Raw genomic sequence first — 23,307 nt, forward strand, 5'->3', positions numbered from 1 at the left:
GAAAAGAGGGTGGTCTCCCTATGGGGTGCCTTGCCCCACACTCCTGCTCTGTGGAATAGGGCTTAAAGTGGACCTGGAAAGAAAGCAGTACTGGGGAATTAAACAGCTTTCTTAATTTCTCCTTTCTTCCTCTTTTGTTTAAACAAAAAGTTGGAGACAGCTGTGGAGGAAACGTCTTAAAGAGGAAAAGGATGTTGAAACACAAAGACCGTGATTTCTAGGGTGCCACAGTGGGTGCTGCTGGCCTGACTTCTGCTTAGAACATCCTTTTTAACCAGTGACTGTTGTGTGAGTGTGTGTGTGTGTGTGTTGTGAAGAGCAGCAGGTGGAAGGAGCAGTGGCGATACGCCCAGGACGCAGCTGATGACTTGAGGGTGTACCCAGGTCACATGAAACTATTGTGGTCACTTCTTTATCAGGAGTGTAGGAAAAGAATACCCTATTTAGCCACAGATTCTTTACTTAAAAAATAGCTGCCTAGGAGGGCACTGTTTTCCTCCCCAGGAATCACTGCCTAAACAGGAAGCTGTTTGTTTAGGTGGTCTGTATTTTACCAGCTGGTGTACAAAGGGTGGTGCTGTCTGGATAACCTTTGCTGGAGTTCATTTCCCTCTTGACTGGAAGGTAGGAGTTGTGCTAAGGTCACCTTTGCTATAGGGACAGCAAGGCTAAGAGCACACGTTTCCAGAATAATTCGACATTAAGTGGCTCAAACCATGGGATGAGAGTTTTGAGTCACTCCTCTTCCTCCACCCACGTGGTGTGCAGGTGTGTTTTTCCAAAGAATTCAGTGTACTGAATGGACTTTGGAATTTTTAAAACTCTACTTAAGGTTCCTTCTCGCTTGAGAATCCTGCTCTAAGCACTTTTTAAAAATTTGCGTGTAGGAACTGTGCTGAGCTTGGCTGGAGAATCTCTTTTCCTGATTAGTGCAACAGAATTTATGATTGAGTTGTTTAAAGGGCATTGTGTGTGGTCTTCTCAAGATTATCTAGATTATTTCTTTTTATTTCTATTATTCTATTATTATTTATTTCTATTATTTCTATTATTATTTATTTTTATTTATCTCTAGATTATTTCTTGATGTGCCATGTAGAAGTGAGATTCCCTTCACCCTCCAAATGTGTTATATTTGGACACTCCATTCCACTTCCAGCATGTTTGTGTTGTGTTGGTAACTGACAGCTGTTTATTTCGATTTTCAACATGAGGGTTAGGTAATTCTTCACTAGGTTGGGAACAGTGGTGACCAGCCTGTGTTATTTCTCTGCCAGCTGTAATTTTTATGTGGAGAATGCAACTGACACACCTTGAATGTGAGAATTCATTGCCCAGAACAAATGTGTTTCTCAACATGCATTTTATTTTGCTTCTGCTTCTCTCCCTTGTGGTGAAGTTTCAGGAAAGGACATTTCAGTGGTGCATTTTTGCTCTCTGGGGCCATTTGTCCTGTTGCTCTCTCAGAGTGTCACATTCCCACAGGTTTTCTGCATTATTCCAGAGAGGAGAATGTCAGCATCTTGAAAGGAAACACTTGAAGGGCAAAATGAAGGCAGCTCTTTTATGGCCATCAGTTTAGAATCATATTATGATTCTTATGACTGCATTTCCTCTTATTCTCTTGGGATACAGTCACAGAACGTTTCTGTGTGTGTGAGGAACGGAGGTGGATCTACACAATGCACTTTAAAAATGTCATCAGTAAAGTTATAGGAATTTGTTCTCAAGGCTGAAAAGTACATTAGGCTTTAGTTTAATTTTCTCTTCTGTTTCCAGAAGCCCAAGATCAGTTTGCCTGAAGGATTGTGCCCGCAGATGTGAGATGGATGGACAATGTGTGTGCTCCCCAGGCCAGGCAGACTGACTCCTCTCCATCCTATCACAGCAGAACTTCCCTGGGAGGGAAAACACTGTCCTGTGCCATGCAAGGGGATTTTTTGGTGGAAGGGGTATGTGCTGAGGGGTATGATTACCAGGAGCTTGGCATATTGTGCTGGTTTGGAGAGGAAGTTGACAGGTGAGTGAGCAATATTTGTAGCCACAATACAGAAAGCTGATTTTGAAAGCATCTTTGTGGTGGCTGCTTTAGCTGGAAGGATGTGTAGAGAGGTCATGGCCACATGCACACAAATACAGGAGGCATTTAGAGGGTTCAGGGGCATGGAGAACTTCTGGCCACCTTGTGCTGCTGAGGCTGTCTCCTGTCTGGCAGATGTCATGGTATGGACCTCTCTTTGCACATTTGACTCAATCTATGTGCTCTTGTTCCTCACCATCTACTGCTCCCCACCTCTGCTGAGTGTCCAGAGCTGGATATTTATGAGAGCTGGGCTCCCTGGCTGCAGCAGCAGTGATTTTTATCAGTTCCTCTGTGTGACGAAGTAAAGGTAATAAGGAAGGGTAGTAACCCAGCCTGCAGCACAAATCCCTCCCTGATGGCCTTGGATGCTGAGGTGAACTACAGGGTTAGTGACACATGGCTGTCCTGAGCAGAGCAGGTCAGCAAACTCCCCCACAGCCTGTTCCAGGTTGGCTCCTACCATTACCCACATGTGTGCTGTCTTCAGATCTTAACTACTTTTTAAAGCCCTGAGCAGTGCCCCTTGTCACTTCATATTATGCCAACAGGCTCCACAGCCAGCTCAGCACGGATCCCTCCTGCCAGTAAACATTGAGGACACGAATGGATCTCAGCTCACACCCTCTGAAGCTGTTTGTTCCCAAAGGAACAGGCACTTGGAAAAGCTGCTTCACCTTAGGGATCTTTTTGGTTGGAGGTGGGACAGGGGGAAGGCTACAAGTTCTCTCAGGTAACTTTGCAGTGCTGGAGGAGACTGAGTATAGACCAAGAAGAGCTGGCATGTATACCTGGCAGGTGGGATCATGGCACATATGCTTTGTTGTGCATTGCTTCCCTGTTAAGAAAACATTTTATTCTCTACAAACCAGAGAAAACCTGCTGGAAATCCAAGTGAAAATTTGATGTGGCTGCAGCATGAGCACAGGGCTGTAGTGTTATGGTGTTTCAGGTGCTCCTCGGGTTAAGGGGCTGAAATAGAGATTGTCAAGCAAATTCTTAAGGTCAGGCAAAGTTATTCTTGTGAGAAGAGAAACGGAAATAGTTGAACTGTGCTGTTGGGTTTTCCGCCTCCTTTATCAGTGTGGGTTTTTGCGCTTGCCGCTTACTTAGAAGACTGAGGGAGCGGTTTCGTGTTCCATCCCCGAGTGATGCAAGCGCGGCGGTGACACGCTGCCAGGGACAGGGCTTTCTGTAAATGTGACATCGTCACTTGTGGAATGCTGCAAAAGCGGATCCTGGGTGCCCGCTGCCCCCACTTTCTCTTTCCTCCTTCTTACCCCCGCTTTCCCTTCCCTTTTTTCCTTCCCCCCCCCGCCCCTTTCGCTTTCCCTCTCTCTTTTCGCTTCTCCCTTCCCTTTCCCATCTTTTTCCTCCTTTCGTTTTCTCCTGACCTCTTTCTCCCCGCCTTTTCCCCCCTTCCCTCCCTTTTCTTCCCCCTGCCCCTTTCTCCCCTTTCCCTTTCTCCTTTCCGCCCGCTCCCCATAACGCAGTGACGGTGGCCGCCAGCAGTGCGGGGGTCCCGGCCGTGCACAGCGGGGTCGGGGGCTGGGTTCCTCCGTGTCCCCCCGCCGTCAGCCCCACAGTGTCCCTTCCCCGGTGTCGGTGGGGGCAGTTCGCACCCGCGGTGCCGGTGTCGGTGCGGGGCATTCCCGGCAGACCGCAGGCACCGCCCCGCTCCGCCCCACGCTCCGCCGGCCCTATAAGGGCGGTGGCGGCGGCAGGGCACGGTCAGAGCCCGCTCCGGTCGGTGCCGCCGCTGTCGCTCCGTGTGTCCCGGCCCAGCCCAGCCATGCCGCTGCCCCGCGTCCCCCTGCGCGCCGCGCTGCTGCTCGGCCTCCTCCTGCGAGCCGCCGCCGCCGAGTCGGTGAGTCCGGCCGGGCCCCGCGGGACAGGGGGCAAGGGGAGGGTCTGCCCCGGCAGCGAAGGGCTCCCGGTGCTCGGAGGGGTGGGTGGCATGCAGCTCTGGGGCTCCGCTCGCTGGCAGCCCGAGAGCCGGTGCCGCCGCTGCCCCCCGGGCGGTCTGCCCTTCTCCGGGAAAGGGAAGGGTGAGCGAACTACGGCGATAGGGCCGTTCCTGTTCTTCCTCCGGTTCCCTTGGCTCGGACGCTGCTTCCTCCGGCGGATGCCGAGGCAGCGCTGTCCCCGCTCGGCCGTGCCCGGGGCCCCGGTGCTGTTGCCGTGCCCGGTGCCCCGCGGTCCCCGCGGCTGTGCCGCTGCTCACGTATCCCGCTCTGCCGTGCTCAGGGTGCCGGGCTTGCAGCAGTTCAGGTTTTCCACCGGCTACCTGGTGGAAATGAGCCGCTCTCCATTACAGTTTTAATCTTCAATTTCTTGACGTGAAAGTCCTGTAATTCTTATTTTCTTGTGCGTGTGGATGCGTTACAGTACCTGGATAGGCTTTCCAGCCTTACTTGAGTTTGCTTGTGCTGGTACCGGGTGTCTTTCTGTGTCTATCAAACCTTCCTCGCGTCCTCATGAGAGTGAAAAATGATGCATTACCGTGGAGGGTTTAAAAATCTCTTAAACGTACAATGAGGTGAAGCATTTGGATGTTCTTCAAGCCGGCACATGTGGGGTCTTCGTGGTGAATCAGAGGTCTGGGCATTCTGGCTTCCCTGCTGTTTGTTTGTTTTTGTGTGTGACCATCTTGCTGATAGTGCAATCAGGGCAGATTCCTCTGGTAGTGTGAAAGAGCTGCTGAGATTAAGGTAACTGCAGGAGATCCGGGATTCCCAAAGTAGATTTAATCATCCACGTTGGTTTGTTTTGGACTGATGGCTGGGTGGGCCGATCAGAACTGATAAGGCTCCGCTGCTTTCTTGTAGGGACACAGGGCTGGGGGGGTTGCTGATTGTAGAGCAGGAATCTCCCACAGAGAGCATCTGTAGTAATTGTCAGCTCCTCTCTAAAACCAAGCAGCCCAAATCCACTTTACTCTAATCTGGTGTGTTTATCCCTGCCATTAAGCACGTGAATCGGTCGTTTGGGAACTGGCCCAAACTAGTAGGGCAAACCTTTGGGGCAGACAGCATCTGGAAGTTGCACTGACCATGTTTGGTATGAAATGCAACTTGGTGTCCCTGGGGACTGGACTGGTCTGCGAGCATCGGGTTTCTGCAAAGACAACAAATTTTGCACAGATGTGGTCTGTAAATACTTATATAGAATTTACGTGGAATATTTACCCGTTTCTTTTAAGCTACCTAAGATTGAGTGTATGCTTGAGAAGTAACACTGCCCTACTATAAAGCCTAATCCAAACAAATTGTTTGGGTTACAGGGGAGGAGACAAGGATGACACACGGTTTGGGAGAGTTCTGCTGGCACTCCTCCCGTATTTTTTTTTAATAGCACTGCCAAAACGTGCAGGGCTGCACAGCATGTGGCTCTTGGTTTTTCTGGGCAGGCAGGGTGAAGACAGGTAGCTGTTTCTTAACAAGATGGGGATTGTATTTCTTGTGCTTATGTAAGAGCATGGACGTTGAGAGTGAATCGGTGCTTGAATATTTCCCCAAGCCTGTACAAACAAAAGTGCCTTGGCTCTTTTCCCCTTGAGCAGCTTTCTGGTGTAAGTGGGATTTCTCCGTGTGAAGCAATCCTGGATGTGTAAGAGGGTGGGGACTGAAGTGCCTCAGTGTGACGTTGGAGCTCAGGCTGTGGGTGGGTGGGTTGTGTTACAACAGCCCCGCAGCTTTGTGTGAGAACACTGCCTTCTCCCCCTGGGGCCGGGGGGCTGGAGCTGGTGCCTGATGTCACCAGGTGGTCCCCAGCCCTCTCTGCTTGAGTGCCTTGGAAAGCAGAGGATGCGTGGGCAGGATGCTCCCCTCTGTGCTGTGCAAGGACGGGCTTCCTGCAGAAGATGCTTGAGGGGGGATGCACAGAAAGTCACCAATGCATCCAAGATGTGGGATCGGTGGAGTTAACAAAGGACGTGAGGTCTGCCTTGCTTGGGCAGAGTGGCTGAGCTTTCCCTGTGCGTTGAGCCTCCAGCCGTGCCCCTGGCAGCACAGGAGGGGCGCAGGGGATGTTCCCCATGGTGAGAGTGTTCCCTCTGCTGCAGGCTTGGGCTCTGCTCCGTTTGTCTGGGCTGCAAAGGGGCCCGGAGCCCAGCAGGGCTGGAGCAGTGCTAGTGGGCTGCAGGCTTGTTGCAGTTGTCCTACTTTTGTGCCTTGAACTCTGCAGAAAAAGTCTTCGTGCAGCACCACATCGTGTTTGTGTGTCCTCAGCAGTACAGAGGAGCACAAATCCACCCAGAAGCTGCTGGCAGAGGATTGCTCAGGGAGAGGTGGGGGAGGCTTCGTGCTGTTTGTGGGCTCTGTTTGCTGGTTTAAAGCAATCATGCTCAGAGGCCTCCTGATTGGCAAAGCTGGTGTCTTGTTGATGATAGCTGTGTTTGGAAAGTAGTGCAGCATTATTAATGTTAAAACCGGTTTGGCTTGTCCTGCTGCCATTGATCCCCGAGGCCTGTTCTTTCTGCTCTTTGCCCAGTTTCTCATCTGTCCCTCCCAATCAAATCAAGACATTTCTATCTGCATGTTTTACTTTATTTTACCTTTACTTGCCATGTTCACATTTAGAGCAAATCTCAGCTCTGCTTCAGTCTCTCTAAAACACAGAGCAGCAAAATGACAGTGTCTGAAGCAATGTCCCTCAGCCCTTAAGGGGAAGGAGCTCATGACTTCTGGAAGTCAAACCTATAGTTGTTGGGATGAAATGACTGTAATGTGTAGGAAAAAAACAACTCCTTTAGCACCCTGTACTTTCTTGACCTGCGTGCACAACTCCTGGGATGGGGTGGGACCGTGCAGGGCTGCTTGGTCCCTCCACAGCTGAGCACCTTGGATGTGAGGGTTCCCATGGGTAGGAGCAGTCACCCTGCAGCACTTGGGGCACAGTGAGGGGAACAGCACTGCTGCCAGCTCTCATCTGTCCCGAGTGCTGCCAGCTCCCATGCTGCAGAGTGCTGTCCTGTGCTCCAGAGCTTTCCCGAACATCTTGCGCAAGAGGCGAATTGGAGCTGAACTTGGTACTTCTCAGAGTTGTGATACCACAGGCTCATTCACCCTGGGAAGAAAAGGCTGTTAGCCAACCTGATTGCTCTCTTTCCTGCCCCTCTGGTTGCTCTCTCCCAAAGTCTCGGCACTTTGGGATCCTACTTCCAGTCCAGCAACAGGGAAAATGTTTTTCCTACGTGTCTTCACCTCTTCCTTCCCTTCCAAGCCTCTGTTAATGGCTGTACTATTGCCTTAAGCTGTTTGAATGGCTTGGGGAGGCCATTTGCTCTCAAATGCCTGAACTAGAGCCTAATGTGACCGTGCCATGATTTTCCTGTAGTGCCTTACTGCCTTTTCAAAATGTGTGCGTCCCACTTCCACCACAAGCTGGAAGCTGCTAACCTGACTTTCCCATTGATGATGGTGGGGTGGGGCACACTGGCTTGCTGCTCAGTATGCAGGCTTCAGCACAGCTCCTACAGCTACTTTTCCTTCCCTTTTGACTCCTACAGCTGCTTTTCCACCCTTTAGGTGCTGCTAAATGCTCTGTTAGAAATATCCTGGTTGCTTGAATCCCCTTGACTATAAGTTACCCCTAAGTTGTGCTGTATTTTGTAAGTTGTTTTTCCTCAAATGAATGGATTGATGGAGTTAGGTTTAAATACTTTTTTGATTAGTGATAGTATCTGTACCTGTGAGGGTGGCATGGTAGCTGTGGTTCCACAGTCTGCCATGTAAATTACTGGCAGTTATCATGGCTCTGTGATCCTGCAGAGCTCCCCAGCTATCACTTGGGCCAGACTAAACTCAGCATCCATCCTTCAAAACACTTCCTAGCTCTTGAGTTCACATTTATCCTCTTGAGCCTGCTCTTAGGTCTTGCAGCTGCATTCTCCCCCTCTGCTCAGTACATCCTGTTCCTTTATGCCCTGTAACAACAGCCGGGCTGTGCTGCTTTTGCAGCCTCAAAGGAGAAGCTGATGCAGTTGAAGCACTACAGAACGGAGGGGACGAGCCCTGCACACGCCTGACCTCCGGGCTGCTGCTGAGGAGCATGTGTGGCTGTTTGTTTGAGACTCGCTGGAATGCAAATGCTCGAGATTAAGGATTCAAATGATTTGCACTAGAATGAGACTCTTGTGATGAGACTGGGCTGGGTGGCTCTGAATAGACAGGGCAGCCTAGTTAAAGAGTTTCACTTGTAATAAGCCTCTGCTCTGAGGGGCTGTAAAAGATCCTACCCTAATGAGCAGTTAGGGCTGTGCTGCTGGGTTAGTTCAGACTTAGTTTTTTTTTATATTTAAGCGTGTGCCTGAATGTTTGTCCGGTAAATGCTGCTGGTCAGAGGACCAGCTCTGCTGCCCTGACTTGCAGCAGTCATGCTCTGACTCAGGTTTCTGGCACTTGGCTTGGCATCCCAGCTCCAGGACACTGCTGTCACCTCTGAGTAACGGCCCTGGCCCCTTACCCAAAGCAGTGACTCACACTTCTGAGGCAGAGGTGGATCTCTTCTTCTGGGGCTAGAAAAGGGGTTGACAGGCAAAACTGGTGCTGCTGCTTGGCACCCAGTCTGTGCTGCCCTTGGCACCGAGCTGCTGCCTCCTGTTTAATCTGGTTGTGGCTTTGGTGGGCAGAAAAGCTGTCGGGCTCTGCCATGTGACTGCTGCCAGCAGCAGAGTTGGTGTTGGCAAGGATAGACCAGAAAATGGCCCTGTCTTGAGGAGCTGTAACTCGCTCTGGTAGCACCGTGGTTCCTTCATTTTCAGGCAGATACTGTTGGAAACAAGAGCTGCATGGGAGACAGGAAAGCAGCAGTATTATCTGAAATGACTGAAAGCATTCAAAGCAAGCTAAAGGAGCGTAAAAGTCTCAAAAGAGCGGGTTAAATACTTAATCCTGAATCTGGAGAAAATGTCAGCGTAGGAGGGGAAAGCATGCAATACATAGCTGTGTCCCTCTCCGTTTCTGAAGGCTGGCTGACTTGAAAAGTGTGCTTCTTGTAAAAGTCTTTATTTTTGCTGGAAGTATGCACTCTTGTCAGTTTTATCCTTAAATCCTTTGGGGCTGAGACTCTGCTTGTGAAATGCCAAGAGGCTGTTGTTAGACAAATTATTGGGATCACTTAAAAATCAAAGCAGTTAATTAAAATCTCAGGGAGACACTCCTTGGGGCAGGAAGGAGACTGGGAAGACCCATAGCACTGTTACCCAAGCAGCTGGTCTTATGTCAACCAAAACCACGGCTGCCTCTTGCTTAAACAAATCCTGTTCTGTCAGGGAAAGCAAAGCCTTCCATGGGAAGGATTTCTCTCTTGATGTTGCTCTGCCTTAGCTGCTGAAGGGAAAAAGGTGTATTCACCATGTTTCCTCTAAAACTGTACTGCTGTCCAACTTGATTACAAAGAGATGTGGCCTTGCCCCACTTACCTTGCTGTGAGGCTAACCCTGCCTCCTGCCCTTTAGCTGCTGCCACAGTCAAACTAGAGCAATGAAAAGCAATGGTAATGTGTATTAATGACTGTGAAAGTGCTTGGACTTGCACTGAAGTGGCCTGCACAGTGCAGTAGCCAGAAATCTCTGTGCAGAAGGCAGAGTGACTGAGTGTGGCTGGAAGGAAGACACCAGGTGTGCTGCTGTGCTGGCCTGGAGAGGAGTGGGACCATAGGTGGAGGGACAGATCCTGCCTGCTGTGGTGCTAGGAGGGTGGCAGAAGCTTCTTTAGTGGGCTAATGCCCTGCTTTAAAAACAGAGAAGCTCCTACTCTCCTCCAAATGGAAATACAACCCCTTACTGATGTCAGGAGCTTTTGCTTGGAAGATTCTGTTCCCCAGCGAGGTAAATATTTGTTGCAATTCCTCAGTGTGCAGTGGAGCAGAGTCTGGAGCCAGGATCTTGCAGGAGACTGTTTATGTGCGGGCTGTTCTTGGCGCTAATTCCGAATTTCCTGGGGCTGAGGACGAGGAGCAGGTCTTGCGTGTTGGTTGCTCCCGGACTCGCTCGTCCAGCCCAGCGTGGCTCTGCAGGGGAAGGAGTGACCAAAACAACGCCTGGGTCCCTCTGCTCTGGCTCTGTGGGTGCACAGATGTGGTCAGGGAGGGCTGGAAAGCTGCTGCTGGTTGCTCACCCTCTGCTCAGAGAGGGGAAGGAACCTGACAGGGAGTTCAGAGCCCTCAGAGGGAGGAAAATGCTTCTGGAAGTGACAGGTTTCCTGAAGTGCAGCTGTATTATCCCAAAGAGCACGTGCTGTGTCTGCTGCTTTCTGGGCCCAAGCCAAGCCAGAAGTAGGCAACGTCTTTGTGAAGGAACAAACCAAAAAATCCCCACTGAGCCCCATGCGCTGAAAACCCAGCCTGTGGTGCTGCAGCTAGCCAGGAAAATCCCTGCTGTTGAAATGTTTGTTTGTATAAATGCTCACACGGGTATGGCTGATAGCGTAGCAGCAGCGCTCCGCTGTCTCGAGTGCTTTGGTGCTGATAACTTCCCCTGCTGCTGCTCTTTGCTGGCACCTCTGCCAGCAGAGCAGGCTTTGAAATAGCACAACTGTGCTGGCAGAGCTCAACAGCCTGGGCTAAGCCTAAATCTTTGGGCTACTACTTCTGATTAGATTAAAATGGATGGTGGGAGGGGAAGCATTTGTAGGGCGCAGCGTTGGGAATCTTGACTGTACAAACAAGCTGAGATTAGCTGCATGGTGAGCTAGAGAGGAAGGGCACCCTTTGAAGTTGGGTGTCTGCCTGGCTGAGCTTTGCTAAAGCTCTGGCATGGGGGAGCAGAAAGATCCCAAAAGTGCACGTCACAGATTTCTTGCTAAGTGGAAATTGTGCTTGTGTGCATGTTCGGGGAAGCATTGGGGTGTAGCTGTATTCTAGGAAAGGGCAGTGAGGGCAGGCTTCTTCCTGGCATGCGGGGGAAGTGGGACATGTGAGATATCCCCAGTTTGAAGTGTCAGCATGAGAAGTCATCCTTGATGGAAAAGCTGTTTTGCTGAGGCATTTATATCCTTTTTTTTCGTTCCACAGACCAGGATGCAATAGAAAGATTTATTCTAGACTAGGGCAACTCAGAGTGAGTTGCGAGCTGGAAAAATCGTAAATTCCTTTTTTAAGCTTGAACAGAATTTTTCCAGCTTCTGAGCTGAGCTCTGGACAGTGAAGCATATGAACTACTTATGATTAGGTTTGTAAATACTATAAAAAAATAATCTCTTTATGAACTAGGTGTGTATCATGGCCTGTGACCAGGAGAACCCTTCAAGGGCGTGAAATGTCTGTCACAGTTGTTTTCCTCTTGAGTCACATGACACCTCCTGCTTTTTCCTCCTGTAGTTTTCCTCCAAGGTTTCTTCATTTGCTTCAGGGCAAGTGATGGACACACAGCCAAACTTTCTTCATTTGCTTCAGGGCAAGTGATGGACACACAGCCATCTGCAACTGTCTGCTGAGCTTTATCTCCCTGAGCTGGAGTGGGGAGCAGTCAACTCCTTCCCACTCGGGCTCTGGAGCTGGGAATTGAGTGTGGAGCTGGGAATTGAGTGTTTAGAGCAGCTATTTTGCCACCATTGCAGTAAACATACCCCAGCATGTGCCTGTCTGGCAAAGGACTCGATCTTTATGGCTTTGCTCTTGGCTGATAATCAGGCAAAAGCAGTTAAACAAGAGTTCATTCCTTTTTAATCTCTCTGTCCTCCTGCTCCTGCAGCGTGGCCATGCACGGTGTGGGCTGGAGGGAACAGGCTGTGTGTCAGCAGGAGCATGGCAGCTCAAAGGTAGCTGAGGTTTGACTCTGTGAGTGCAAGGAAGCCTATTTTGAGCAGGCAGGGGCTGGGAGGGTTCATCCCTGCTGCAGGGGACAGGAGTGGCTCTGAGAGCCCGGGATTACTGTCACTGTCACGGGGATTATGGCTGTGCTGCCACATGAGCCCTGAGAGCTGCTTGTGGCCACAGGACTTAAAGAATCACCCAGGGACTGACCAAGGGGGGAGTGGGCTGGGATGGGGCTGGATGTGCCTTCTGCACGTGGGCTGTGGAGGGTGAGCACACTGGGAGATGCAGACCTGCTTGGACAGGCACTGGTGTCACCTGGAACAAGTGATGCTCTAACCAGCTGAGCAGCTCCCCAGCCTGCCTGGTGCTTCTGCTGTCTTTTTAAGCAAAAACAATTAAAAAAATTCTTTTTCCCTCTTTGGTGAGAGGCACAGACTGTGCAGTAACTGCTGTGGGTGCTGGGGCTGCCTGCAAGCCCTGGGCTGTTCTCCACTCTGATTTCACCTTTCCTCAGTGCTGTGGGTTTACCTTTCTGGGTCACCGTGGTGGGAAGTGGCTGTCAGGGGAGATGGGCAAGGCTGGCTGTGGCCCTGCTCTGGGACTGCCTGGGAAGTGTGGAGCAAAGGTGGTATTTAACTATGTCTGGAAGCCCCAGGTGATCCTGTCATGCAACTAAATGCAAACATGCCTGGATGGGAGCTGTGTAACTTTTGTCCCTTGGCACAAAGGCCAGTGCAGGCCGTGTGTGCTGCAAGTTTTGTGGGAGACTGACCAGGAATGGGTGGTAAAATGATACCTCCAGGCATAGTCACAAGGAGCTGGCACAAGTGGATTTTTTAATTATTTTACTGTGGCTGGTGTGTTAAGGGAGTTAGGTGTGACTTGAGTTGAAATGTTGGTATTTGCTTTGCTCTCAGGACTAAAATGACTTCTGGGTGTTTATTTTCTTCTCCCTTACGTGGAGCTGAAGCATGGAGTAGGAGAAGGGAGTGAAGGGTATTTTGTGGGGGGAGTACAGACCCTTCCCTTACTTGTCTGGAAAGAGCTGCCTCTGCTGGAAGCTCATAACTTCTAATAGGGTTTTTTAATGCTTATTCAGATGGCAAGATAGAGCAGTCTTTGCCTGTGGTCACTGCACACCTCCTGTTTCACCCTGACATGAGCTGCCCTGTTTCCAGGGCTGTGTGGCTCCTCTGCTCTTGGGGGAGCAGATGCTGGGGCACCAAGGGGGTGAGCTCACTCCTAACCCCTGCTCTTTCACATGCTTGGTGTGATCTTTAAAACCTTCCTGGTTTGTGGGCTCCTGCAAGAGCTTGATGGAAGTATGGAAATCCCCTCTCTTGGGCTCTGTGGTTTGCAGAGCTCTGCATCCTTGCAGCTGCTCGTGCTCAGGAGCCCTTCCTGGCTATGCTGATAGCTGTGTGTTGGGTGCTGGGAGGTGACATCTGTCTGTGACAGCACAGGGGCTGGGGAGGATATCTTATTTTGTGTTTTGCTGCCTGCTGCAGTGCAATGAGGTGATCTGTACCCCTGACCCAGAGTGCAGAGCCTGAGATGCCCTGGGAACAGCTTTACACCCACCTGTCCCTGCAGGCCACACAGGGTTAACAGGTCTGTGCCTCTGCCCTCTTCTGCCACCCCCCAGGCTGGCCCAGCTCCATGTGCCTTTGTCTAGGAAAGGTTGACTTTCACCTTGTTCCTGTTTACTCCTGGGTTTATGTACACACTGCTGGGAAGGGAGGCCAGGAGCAAGCGCTGGGTCTCCATGCCAAAATTATAAACTTGATAAAGGGCTGTGTACACTGTGAATGCCCCAGTCCCTGCAGGTCTGACTCCCTTTGCAGCTTGCTGGCTGTGACCCTTCAAGGGAGCTTTTAATGAACTCTGTGTTTGATCAGAGGACAACTGTAAAAGCCAGTTCCATGTTTGGAAAACTTTGTCTCTGCCCCAGAACACCATTTGGGTTTTTTTGAAAGGGTTTGCAAAGGCTGAGGTGAGGACATGTAGGCTGGGGCAGGTGACAGTGGCTGGGGAAGTTCACACATTGCACAGAAACTTTGCTCACTGCCTCAGCAAACAGCTGATTTTGCTTTGAGGTGAGTGGTGTTCTGGGGCTGGAAAACCCCAGGAGCACGAAATGGAGTGGGATGGGTTAGGGATGGAGCACAGCAGGGCTGCCTGGAGTCCCAGGGGTGCTGTTCCTGTGCCTCCACTCAGCAAAGAGTGTCTGGCCTCATCCAGTGGTGCTGCCTGTCTCGAAACATAGGGCCTCTGTGCCCAGCTTTTCCAGGAATGGCACTCACAGTTCACGTGCCTGACGTGCTGGCTGTCTGGCAGGGAATAAACTCTTATTTATTTATTTATTTTTTGCCACTGGCAGGCAGGAAAAGCTTCAGCTGTTTAATCTCCCTTCGTGCTTACTGGGGATAAAGCTGCTTAACATGAGGAAGAAATCCTTGAACTGGACTCCTGCAGGAAAGGTGGATTCCTGTACAGACCCCTCCTAGAGAGGAGCACATTGATTGTAGGACTGCAGTTCAGCTGCCAGGGTGAGGTGGGGCTGTGCAGCCCCCCAGGCTCTCCCCCAGCCCCTGGCCTGGCTCCAGTGCAGGACAGCAGGTGGTGGAAGGCAGGCTCAGAGCTGGCAGCTGCAGGGGGTGTTCAGCTGGATGTGCCAGGGCTGACCATCCTCTTGTGGTCATCTCAGAGCTTCTTCCTCTTGGCAAGGGCTGACCATCCTCTTGTGGTCATCTGAGAGCTTTTCCCTCTTGGCCACAGCCTGCAGGCCAGAGGAAGTTACAGGCACCTTCCGTGGCGCCTCTGCACCAGGCAGCAGAGCTGCAGGGAGCACTGTGTGCTCTTGGAAAGGGATGTGCTTTTTTAAACAATACTGCAGAGAGCTCTTTATGTGGCACTTGGGACAGCCCCAGAGCTGTGAAGGTGCTGTCTGTGTGCCCTCTCACAGGTGTGTATGTGAGGAATGTGCCTGCCCCAGACCTGCCCTGTGAGCCCTGCACTCCAGTGTTAACCCTTCCCAGCCTGCCATGCCCCAGCTCCCAGGCAGGGCTGCTTCCTAGAAGGACATGCCTTTAAACCTGGAGAGTAATTGTACAGGTGCCCAGCAGCCCTTGGACTTCCCTGTTGGATGAACCTGTCATGTGAGGCCACTGCCCACAAGAAAAGTTTCCTGTATGGTTTGAGGAGTTCTTGCAGCCTCCAGGAACTTCCCCATCCTTGCTCAAGAGGATGATGAAGAATGAGCTCAGGGAACGCTCCCATTTAATCTTATTTATGCTTGTGAGTCAGTAATTTCCTTGTTATGTGCCCTGCTGGTAAACACTGTCTGTCCTGATTTAAATAGGGATTTTTGATAGCCAGCCCACAGCGTGCACTAATCACCGTGGCTGTGTGCCACCACTCAGCTCCTGGCTGGGCTGATCTGATAAAGGCCAGTGGGCTGTCCAGCCACCTCAGGGCTTAAACCTGGCTTTTCTTGAGCTGTCCTTGCTTGGCCATTGCTGGCTGTGACTCATGGTGAGGTACAGGGTGAGCTGGCACTGGGGTGTGGCTCGGCACAGCCCTTGCCAACACCAATCCGTGCCTGGTGCAGGGCTTTTGGGGTCTGCAGCAGATGTGCTCCCCAGCCCCAGGAATTGAGTTCTTCCTGCCCCTCCATGGAATGGCCAGAAGCTGCCCTGGGAACAGCTACTGCCTGCTGGCAAGCAGTTTCCATTGCAGGGCTAGCTGAGGCTGGGTTTCACATATCTTCAAGTGAATTTGCCTTGGAGCAAGTGATCCATAACGTTAGGAATGCCTGATTCCAGGCTGGGAGAGGATTCCTTCCAAGCTGACTTTCCTCCCAGCCCCCTTCCCAGCACCTAGTGCCAGGCTTGGCATAGCAGGGAGAGAGGCTCTGGCCTCAGCACTTCATGCCCTCTGGGCTGTACATCTGCTTAGCCTGTAGCAGCGTTGCTGGGGAAACCAAAAATGCCTCAATAAGCAAGGAAAAGCACATCCAGTGCTGCTGCTCCTGGTGCTGCAAACTGAGAAACATCTTGTGCTTGTTTGTGGCCAGCCCTGTGTGCCAGTGGGCAGGGGAATGGGGCTGGAATCAGGGCTGTGGGCAGAGGAAGCTGACACATGGCTTGTGGCTGATTGTTTGCCTTGGTCAGAGATCAATAGTGGATGTAATTCATCACCTCTGGGCTGTGGGATGGGCCACACCTGGCCAGGTGAGCAGGGGGGTGACCCCAGCTGCTCAGGGCTCTGTGGTGCTGCCATCCAGCTCTGAGTGTCCCCACCAGGCCCTGATCCTGCTCACCCCGGTGAGGCTGTAGCCTGGAAACCTTGTATTGGGAAAAAACCTCATGGAATGCTCTTCTGGCTGGACAGAACCTTTGTCAAGACTTCCCAAGTTGTCCTGTGAGGCCAGCACAGAAGAATGTTGTCAGCTTAGCCCCCAGCTAAGGGACCTGTCCATCTGCATTGTGCCTCTGGCCTGGGGGAAGGGGCTGAGTCCCCCTCCTCGGTGATGATTTCATGGCTCTGGAAGCATCTGGAGTCTGTGGGGTGGTGTTGAGCAACCCCAAAGCTCATACCTGTGCTACCCTCACTGGCCTGGCCCCGGGGCTGTGGGGTGAGGAGAAATAGTTCTGGGGAGTTGCATAACTTGGGTGAGGGCAGGAGGTTTGGGCTTGTGGCTCCTTGAAGGTCCAAGTGCAAATGAGCTCTGGTGTGTAAATTGCCAATGTGGGCAAACAGCTGATATCTGGGAGGCTCTCCAGCTTTCCTGCTGGAACTGCACTCCTAGGGCCTTTGGATCCTGGAGATATTTTATGGGTTTGTTTGTTTACATGCTTTTAAAGAAGGTGATGCAGGGGAAGCTCTTCCTTCAGGCAAGTCATTATTGATAGCAGTGCTCTTGAACTCAGCCTGTATTGCACTGCAGTTCAGCTGAACTGACAGACCAGCTTTTAACCCTTGGGTGATAAAATAGCCTTGTTCTCACTATAAAGAGTGAGGAATTGCTTTGGCATGAGGCTTTGGTGCTATGCAAAAAACTGCCCTACACCCATCAGGCTTTTTTCCTGGGAATTACAAGTCCTTCCTAACTCTCCCTTATCACAAGCTCAAGGTACTGCTTTTCCAAATGCTTTGCCACAAACTCCTGACCAAGATCCTGTTGTGATATTTTCACCCTGTGTGTTTGGGTGAACCTCTTCAATCTGTAGCCCTCAGGAAATTCCCCTCCCAGTCTGGCTCTCACTTCTGTTCTGAGAAATTCTAGGGAAATTCAGCTGATAAAGATAATGCTTTTGGTGGAGAGGAAATTCAGCATTTAATTTTTTTTTTTTCTGGTGGAAGTGATATGCTCAGGCTCTGAACCTTCTGTGAAATGCTTCTGGGGAGTTGTTTCATATATAACATGTCTCCACCCCCATTTACAGGTGAGGGAAACTGAAACCATGGATGCTGGATGGCTGGACTACCCTGCCTCTGGGGACCTGCCAGATGATGAAGACATTGGTGAATTCAGGCCTCACTTAACCTCTGATGGGTTAGATATAGATGAGACATCTGGGTCAGGAGGTAAGTGGGGAAGTGGATCTCCCTCAGCAGCTGCTGTGAGATTTCTTTCAGCACCAGCCCTTGAGTGATGGGCTAAATCACAGCCAGAGCTCCAGAGAAAGCACAGTGTCAGGTGGAGATGAAAACTGTGACTCCAGTCACTTAGATGAGAGCAGTGAAAGTTGTGGTGCTGTGATGTTGAATCACTCAGGGAGGACAGATGGAGTCCAGCCAAGCTTGTCTTGCTGCAAATGAAAAAGCCTTGTGCTGGCTGGATCTTTTTCCTGTTGAACTCCAAAGAACTGCTGAGAAACTTTAAAACAAAAAATAATCTATTGTTGAGGCAGTGTTAAAAGGCTTAAAGTTAATGTCTCAGTTGAGGCCAAACAAGGTAAAGAACCAACTGGTGTTCAAGTGAACTCTCTGTGACATGCAAAGCTCCCTGCCCAAACCAGTTTCTGTAGCTCTGTGTCCCTTTATGTGAACATTTGTTCTCTAAAAGCAAAAGAACAAATGCTGCAATCGGTGCCTGGCATGTCTGGGCAGATCTGGAGGCTTGGTGAGGGCTGCTCTAGGGGTGGGTGGTGGGAGCAGTGCCCTCCATTGGCATTACCTGAGGAGCTGTGGCACACCTGCTCTGCAGGGCCAATGGGTCCAGCTGCAGATCCCTCCCAGTGGAGAGGTGCTGGTTTCATGATTGCATCTCGTGGTCTTGTGCAATCCAAGTCATTCAGTGATAAATAGTGCTAGTAGATAAGGGGGAATTGTAGAGGACAAGAGTCCTAATATGTGCAGTTGCTGGTATTGCAGGAAGTGTCTGAATCCTGTAAAAACAGCATGTAATGAGGCAAAATCTTGGCAAAATCTTGAGAGCCCGTTCTATTTTTTTCTTTGTCATTTCTGCAGACTACCCAGACTCTGAAGCTGGCTTGTATCTGACCACCATGGATACCCCTGTGGTAGGTATTTAAGCAGCATTTAGCTCCTCTGGTGTGTCTGTGAAACCTTCTGAGCACCCTCCTGCCCTGCAGGACGTGGCATCAAGACAAATCCACCTGCATGAGCAGGCACAGAGTGTTTGTAATGCACTGAGCAAACTTTCTATTCCCTGCACACCCTCCTGGTTTCAGCTGTGGGTAGGCTGGGTGCTGCTTGCTGATGGGTGTGGTTTGTCTGTGTTCTGTAGATATCTGACAACTATATCCCTGGAGATACTGGGAGAAAGATAGAAGGTGAGAAGGAAAACACAATGGTGGACAATGAAATCATTCCAGACAAAGCTGTAGCTGTGGAAGAGAACCTGTCCAACAAGATCTCCATGGCAAGCACAGCCAACAGCAGCATCTTTGAAAGAACAGAAGTCCTTACAGGTAATACTCCACCTTGAACTGGTAAATCATTAATAATGAAAATCAGAATGGCTTCTGTTGTTCCCTGTTTCCCTGGGGAGCAGCTCCCTGGGGAATGAGTTGCTTTACCTCTGTGCTGCCTGTAGCAGGGTGGTTTCTGCCTCCCAGTCCTTAACAGCAGAGCCTGCTGCTGTCTTTGCTGGGATGAACAGCTCATTTTTGAGCCTTCCAGCTGACTGTTGGCTTGACTCATGTGGCAGCTGCTCTGTCCATAAAGCAGTGTCATCAGAGTTTCATATCAAACACAGGCATTTTCCTTCCAACCTCTGCCCAAGTTCTGCCTTTTCTGAGCTTTGCCAGGAGTCGAGCAACCCCTCTAAATCCCTCTAAGGGATTCCAACATGTGGTCAGCTGTAGGAATCTGAGTACCAATGTTTAGAGCAAAACCAAGTGACTGCCTTCCCCTCAGTATGTGGGACAGGTCTGTCCCCACCATATTGCTGCTTCAAGCACTTGGCCTGATGGCCCAAGTACAAACCCAAACCCCTTGTGCTGATCTGCAGCCATCCTCCCAGCCAGAGAAGAGATGGGAAGAGTGGATTGCAAAATCATTTAACAAAGAAGCTGATTTAGTGCAAGCAATAGGTGTCACAACAAGGAATAAACTTAAGTGACTCTTGTGACCATGCTTGGTGTGAGGAGAGAGGAAATCTTAGTGTTTTTTTGCAGGTTTGTGGGTTTTGGCTGATGGGGTTTTCTGATTTTTTTTTTTTTTTTTTTGAGGGAAGTGGTGTTGGTATTGGATGTTGATGAATTGAGATACAGAGTCCCCAGGGTGTGCTCACAGAGGTTGTTAACAAAGCATTCAGCTTGGAGCTGTACCATTTTCCTGTGGGCTGTGGTGGGGCTTTTTTGGGTGGGTTTTTTTGTTGTTGTTCTGTCTCTGTACAGGGAGAACATCTTTTGTCAACATTTCTCTTTTGGACTAAACTGGCAGATTAGCTCAAACTGGTTAATGTGGAACATGTGATTATTCTGTGGTTGGGCTGGGAGCAATCCTGGCCTTTCCCAGTACCATCTGCTGTGGCTGACAGTGCCAGCACATGCAGTGACAGGCACATGGACACTGTCTGGGGGCTGCTACCCTTGAAGCAGTGGGGGTTTGGGGTTCTCCAAGGCTCATTCCAGTCTCTCTCCTCCCCAGCTCTCATCGCAGGAGGAGCAGTGGGTCTCCTGTTTGCCATCTTCCTGATCCTGCTCTTGGTCTACCGCATGAAGAAAAAGGACGAGGGCAGTTACGACCTGGGCAAGAAACCCATCTACAAGAAAGCCCCCACAAATGAGTTCTATGCCTAAAGCTCAGCAGCACCTTTGCCCATCAAGGGACAAGCAGACTGTACTGAAACACTGTGCCCTCAGATGAGATGTGCTGAACAAATGCTTTTTTTTTTTATTTTTTTGGATTGAATTTCAAAGTGACTTTGAGAGAAAAAACAAACTTCCTTCGTGACCCTTCCCATCCCACTCAGCTAACAAGGGCCCAATGAAATACAAAGAGTCTGAAAAAAAAACCTCAGTGTATTTTTTTCCCCCTAAGTTAGTGTAAAAAGAATAAAGATGCCAAATTTTCTGCTTGGTTTTATAGAGGGTATATAAACACAAACCAGACTGTATGGAAGCAAACACCATGTGTTTGCATCCTGTGTGCCGTGCTGGGATTGGCTGCTTCTATAGAAGATGGCTTTTTTTTAATATAAATCTTGCTACTAGATGTCTTGCAGCAGGCTGTTGATGTGAAGCATTTTTGTGGAGAACTATTTATGAATCTCTTACACTACAGATAATGTTGCCTTATCAGGGAGTAAAAGGCCCACAAGGGCTCAATATCCCTGAATGCCATAAAGGGCCTATGGGAATGTCTTCCCCAGGAGATTTCTGTCTTTTCCTGTTGGCCCCAGGCAAGGGTCATTAGTCCTTGAAATCAGGACAGCCAGTTGTGTTTGGCTATGGCAACACCCTTTCCTTGCCTTCAGTCTCTTACCTTTTTTTAAGGATCGCTTGTAGGATTTTTTTTATAACAAAATTTAAAAGAAAATAGCCTAATGTTTATATAAAGTTTGTAGAAATTGTTTTGAAATAATAAAAAAAATAATCTACTTTTTTAATTTCCTCAGATTTATTTTTTCAATCCCTTTGTGTTTCCTTTGGCCGGGCATTTCTCTAGAGATGCTGTTTTATATGATTCCTATTCTGAACTGAAGCAGAGTTAGCTACAGAGTGTTACAGGTTTCTTCTAGTTCTACAGCAGCTACTTTAGAGGGTAAAGATATTTATGGTTTTCTCATAACTTTTCTAGGATTTTTTAAAATAGAATTATTTATAGTTTCTGAAATGGCTGCTTTCTCATTTGGTAACTTTTATCCTTTTTATGTAAAACACTAATATAATGAGTCTCTGTGAAAACTATTTAAGCTTTATTCTGTGAATTTCAATTACAAATTCAAGGCAATAACTTCTGTATGCAAAGTTGGATGCATAAATATGATTGAAGTAGGGAAAAGACAGGAGTAATTCTAGGCTGTAATATATTACAATCAGTCCTATAGAGCTATATATTATATATTTTACTGAGATATATACAGATGAGAATGAAAAGGCTGGAGTTAATTCTTCAGCAGCCTTATGGTGTGGTGTGTAAGAGGCTTTTGATCTTGTTTGTGCTGCTGTTTGTCCAATGTCTTGTGTAGAGCACCAGGGGCTTGTGCTTGGGGAGGAGCCTGGGGGCTCCATGGCTGTGGCCAGATGTGGTGGGCTGGATCCACAGAGTCAGAGCAGAGATCCCCACCTCGAGCTGCCCTTCCTTGGGAGCTTCAGTGTGGAGGTGACAACTTTCTGTCCCCTGTGGTGCTGTGCCGAGCCCTGCCTCAGGGAAGGCTGGATCTGAGCTCTGCATCTCCCACTGGGAAGCACTGAGCTTTCACAGGGGCGGGCTCTGAGCTCCCCTGCTCTGGATCTTTCTGTGTCCCCTGTGCATGGCTCCTGCCTCCACTGAGGGGGGGACCAGCCCCCCAGTCTCCCAGAGCAAAGGGTGATGTGTGTCTGGTGCCAGGAAGGTGTTACAGAACCACGAGCAGGCTGGGTCCTCCTGCATCTCCCAGTCTGACGTGGTGTGAGACAAAAATCTGTGTGTGGGTCCCCAAACTGAGCACCTGAGCAGGCAGCACTAAGCCAGGCAGTTGCAAAGGCTGGTTGGAAATCTTCATGGCTCCTGAAACCCTCCTGAGGCTTTGCTGTAGGCTTGAGGCCAAATCCAGAGAGGAGATAGAAAAAAATGTGTCCCCTTGTCAGGGTGAGGCAGGAACGTGTGTTGAGACATCAGGGCAGAGGAGGGATCCTCCTCTGGGTGACTCAGTCCCAATTATGAGTGTGTTTGGGAAACTGGGGGCTCTGGGAGGCTCTCAAAGCTGCACAGAGTTCACAGGAGGCTGGAAAGGAGAGGGAGGGCTGCACTGCCTGTGGACAGCACTGCCAGGCAGGCAGGAGCTGTGGCTGCTTCTCGGGATATTCAGATTCTCTTGTGTAATTGCTCTTGGGGATTTTCCACTGTTACTGGTTTTGTTGGTTTTTTTTTTTTTTTTTGTTTTTTGTTTGTTTGTTTTTTTTCCCCCTCAAATAAATGGTACTTTCTAAAACTGGCTTTTTGGACTGTTTCTGATCTGAAATTACTTTTGGGAGCTGGATAACTGGGAACTAATGTTTGTGTAACTACTTGGTTACTGAAGGGGGAGGCAGGCTGGGACCTGGCCTGCAGCTCAAAGGGGCTTTGTCAGCAGCTCCTGAGCTGCCTCCAGTGCCTCACCCGTGCAGGATTCCCAGAGCACCAGCAGCCCTGGGTCTCTGGAGCTGCTCAGGTAAAGCAGACACAGCACAGTGCCATGGGGTCAGTGTGCTGCTCGTGATCAGTTTTGTGATGGCACCTGGAGAGCGCTGTCCCCTTGTGAGCAGGAGGAGCAGAGGGAGGCAGAAAGCACATCCCCTGGAATGAAAGCAGTGCACTGGCTGTTCTGCTTAATCAAGTTTCAGGCCAACCCTGTTTAACCAATGCAGGCCTTCCAATGGGTGCAGAGCTGATCAGCTGCTCTGGGAGCAAGTCCACAGTGAGTTCCTGCTGTTTGGGGTTAAACAGCTGCACTTTGAGGCCGGCTCTGGAGGAAGCTGCTGCTTGTCCAAGCTCCCCTGCTCTGTCAGCTTGGTGCTCTCACTGGACAGGACTCACCTCTCTCCCTGGGCAGGTGGGAGAGCAGGGGCTGCTCACTGGGAGCAGTGCTGAGGCTCCTCACAAGTGCTGTATTTAAATGGATTATCATCCTCGAGAAAATCTAATTCCCTTCTCCCTGGTGGGAATTCCTGCTCCAGGTGCTTTGGATTAGCACAGACAGAGGAAACAAATTGGGACGAGCACACAGGCTGCCTCAGGGTGAGGGAGTAGCATGTGCTCCTCTGCTCCTTGTTGCCTGCTCTGTGCCAGGTGTGCTCTCAAAGGTCCTCTGA

The 23,307-nt window shown here is 50.0% G+C and overlaps 1 protein-coding gene across 1 annotated transcript; it reads left to right on the forward strand.

The window, feature by feature from the left end:
• The first annotated feature begins 3,799 nt into the window (after positions 1–3,799).
• SDC4 (syndecan 4) lies at positions 3,800–20,921 on the forward strand. The gene is made up of 5 exons (XM_071446728.1): positions 3,800–3,947; positions 17,287–17,428; positions 18,314–18,366; positions 18,594–18,777; positions 19,961–20,921. The coding sequence occupies exons 1-5, from the start codon at positions 3,873–3,875 to the stop codon at positions 20,110–20,112; spliced, it is 606 nt and encodes a 201-aa protein (XP_071302829.1). The 5' UTR covers positions 3,800–3,872; the 3' UTR covers positions 20,113–20,921.
• The last annotated feature ends 2,386 nt before the right edge of the window (positions 20,922–23,307 follow it).

Source organism: Agelaius tricolor, unplaced genomic scaffold, assembly GCF_023055355.1.
Source record: "Agelaius tricolor isolate 1412-34295 unplaced genomic scaffold, bAgeTri1.0.p SCAF_23, whole genome shotgun sequence".
Taxonomy (NCBI): domain Eukaryota; kingdom Metazoa; phylum Chordata; class Aves; order Passeriformes; family Icteridae; genus Agelaius; species Agelaius tricolor.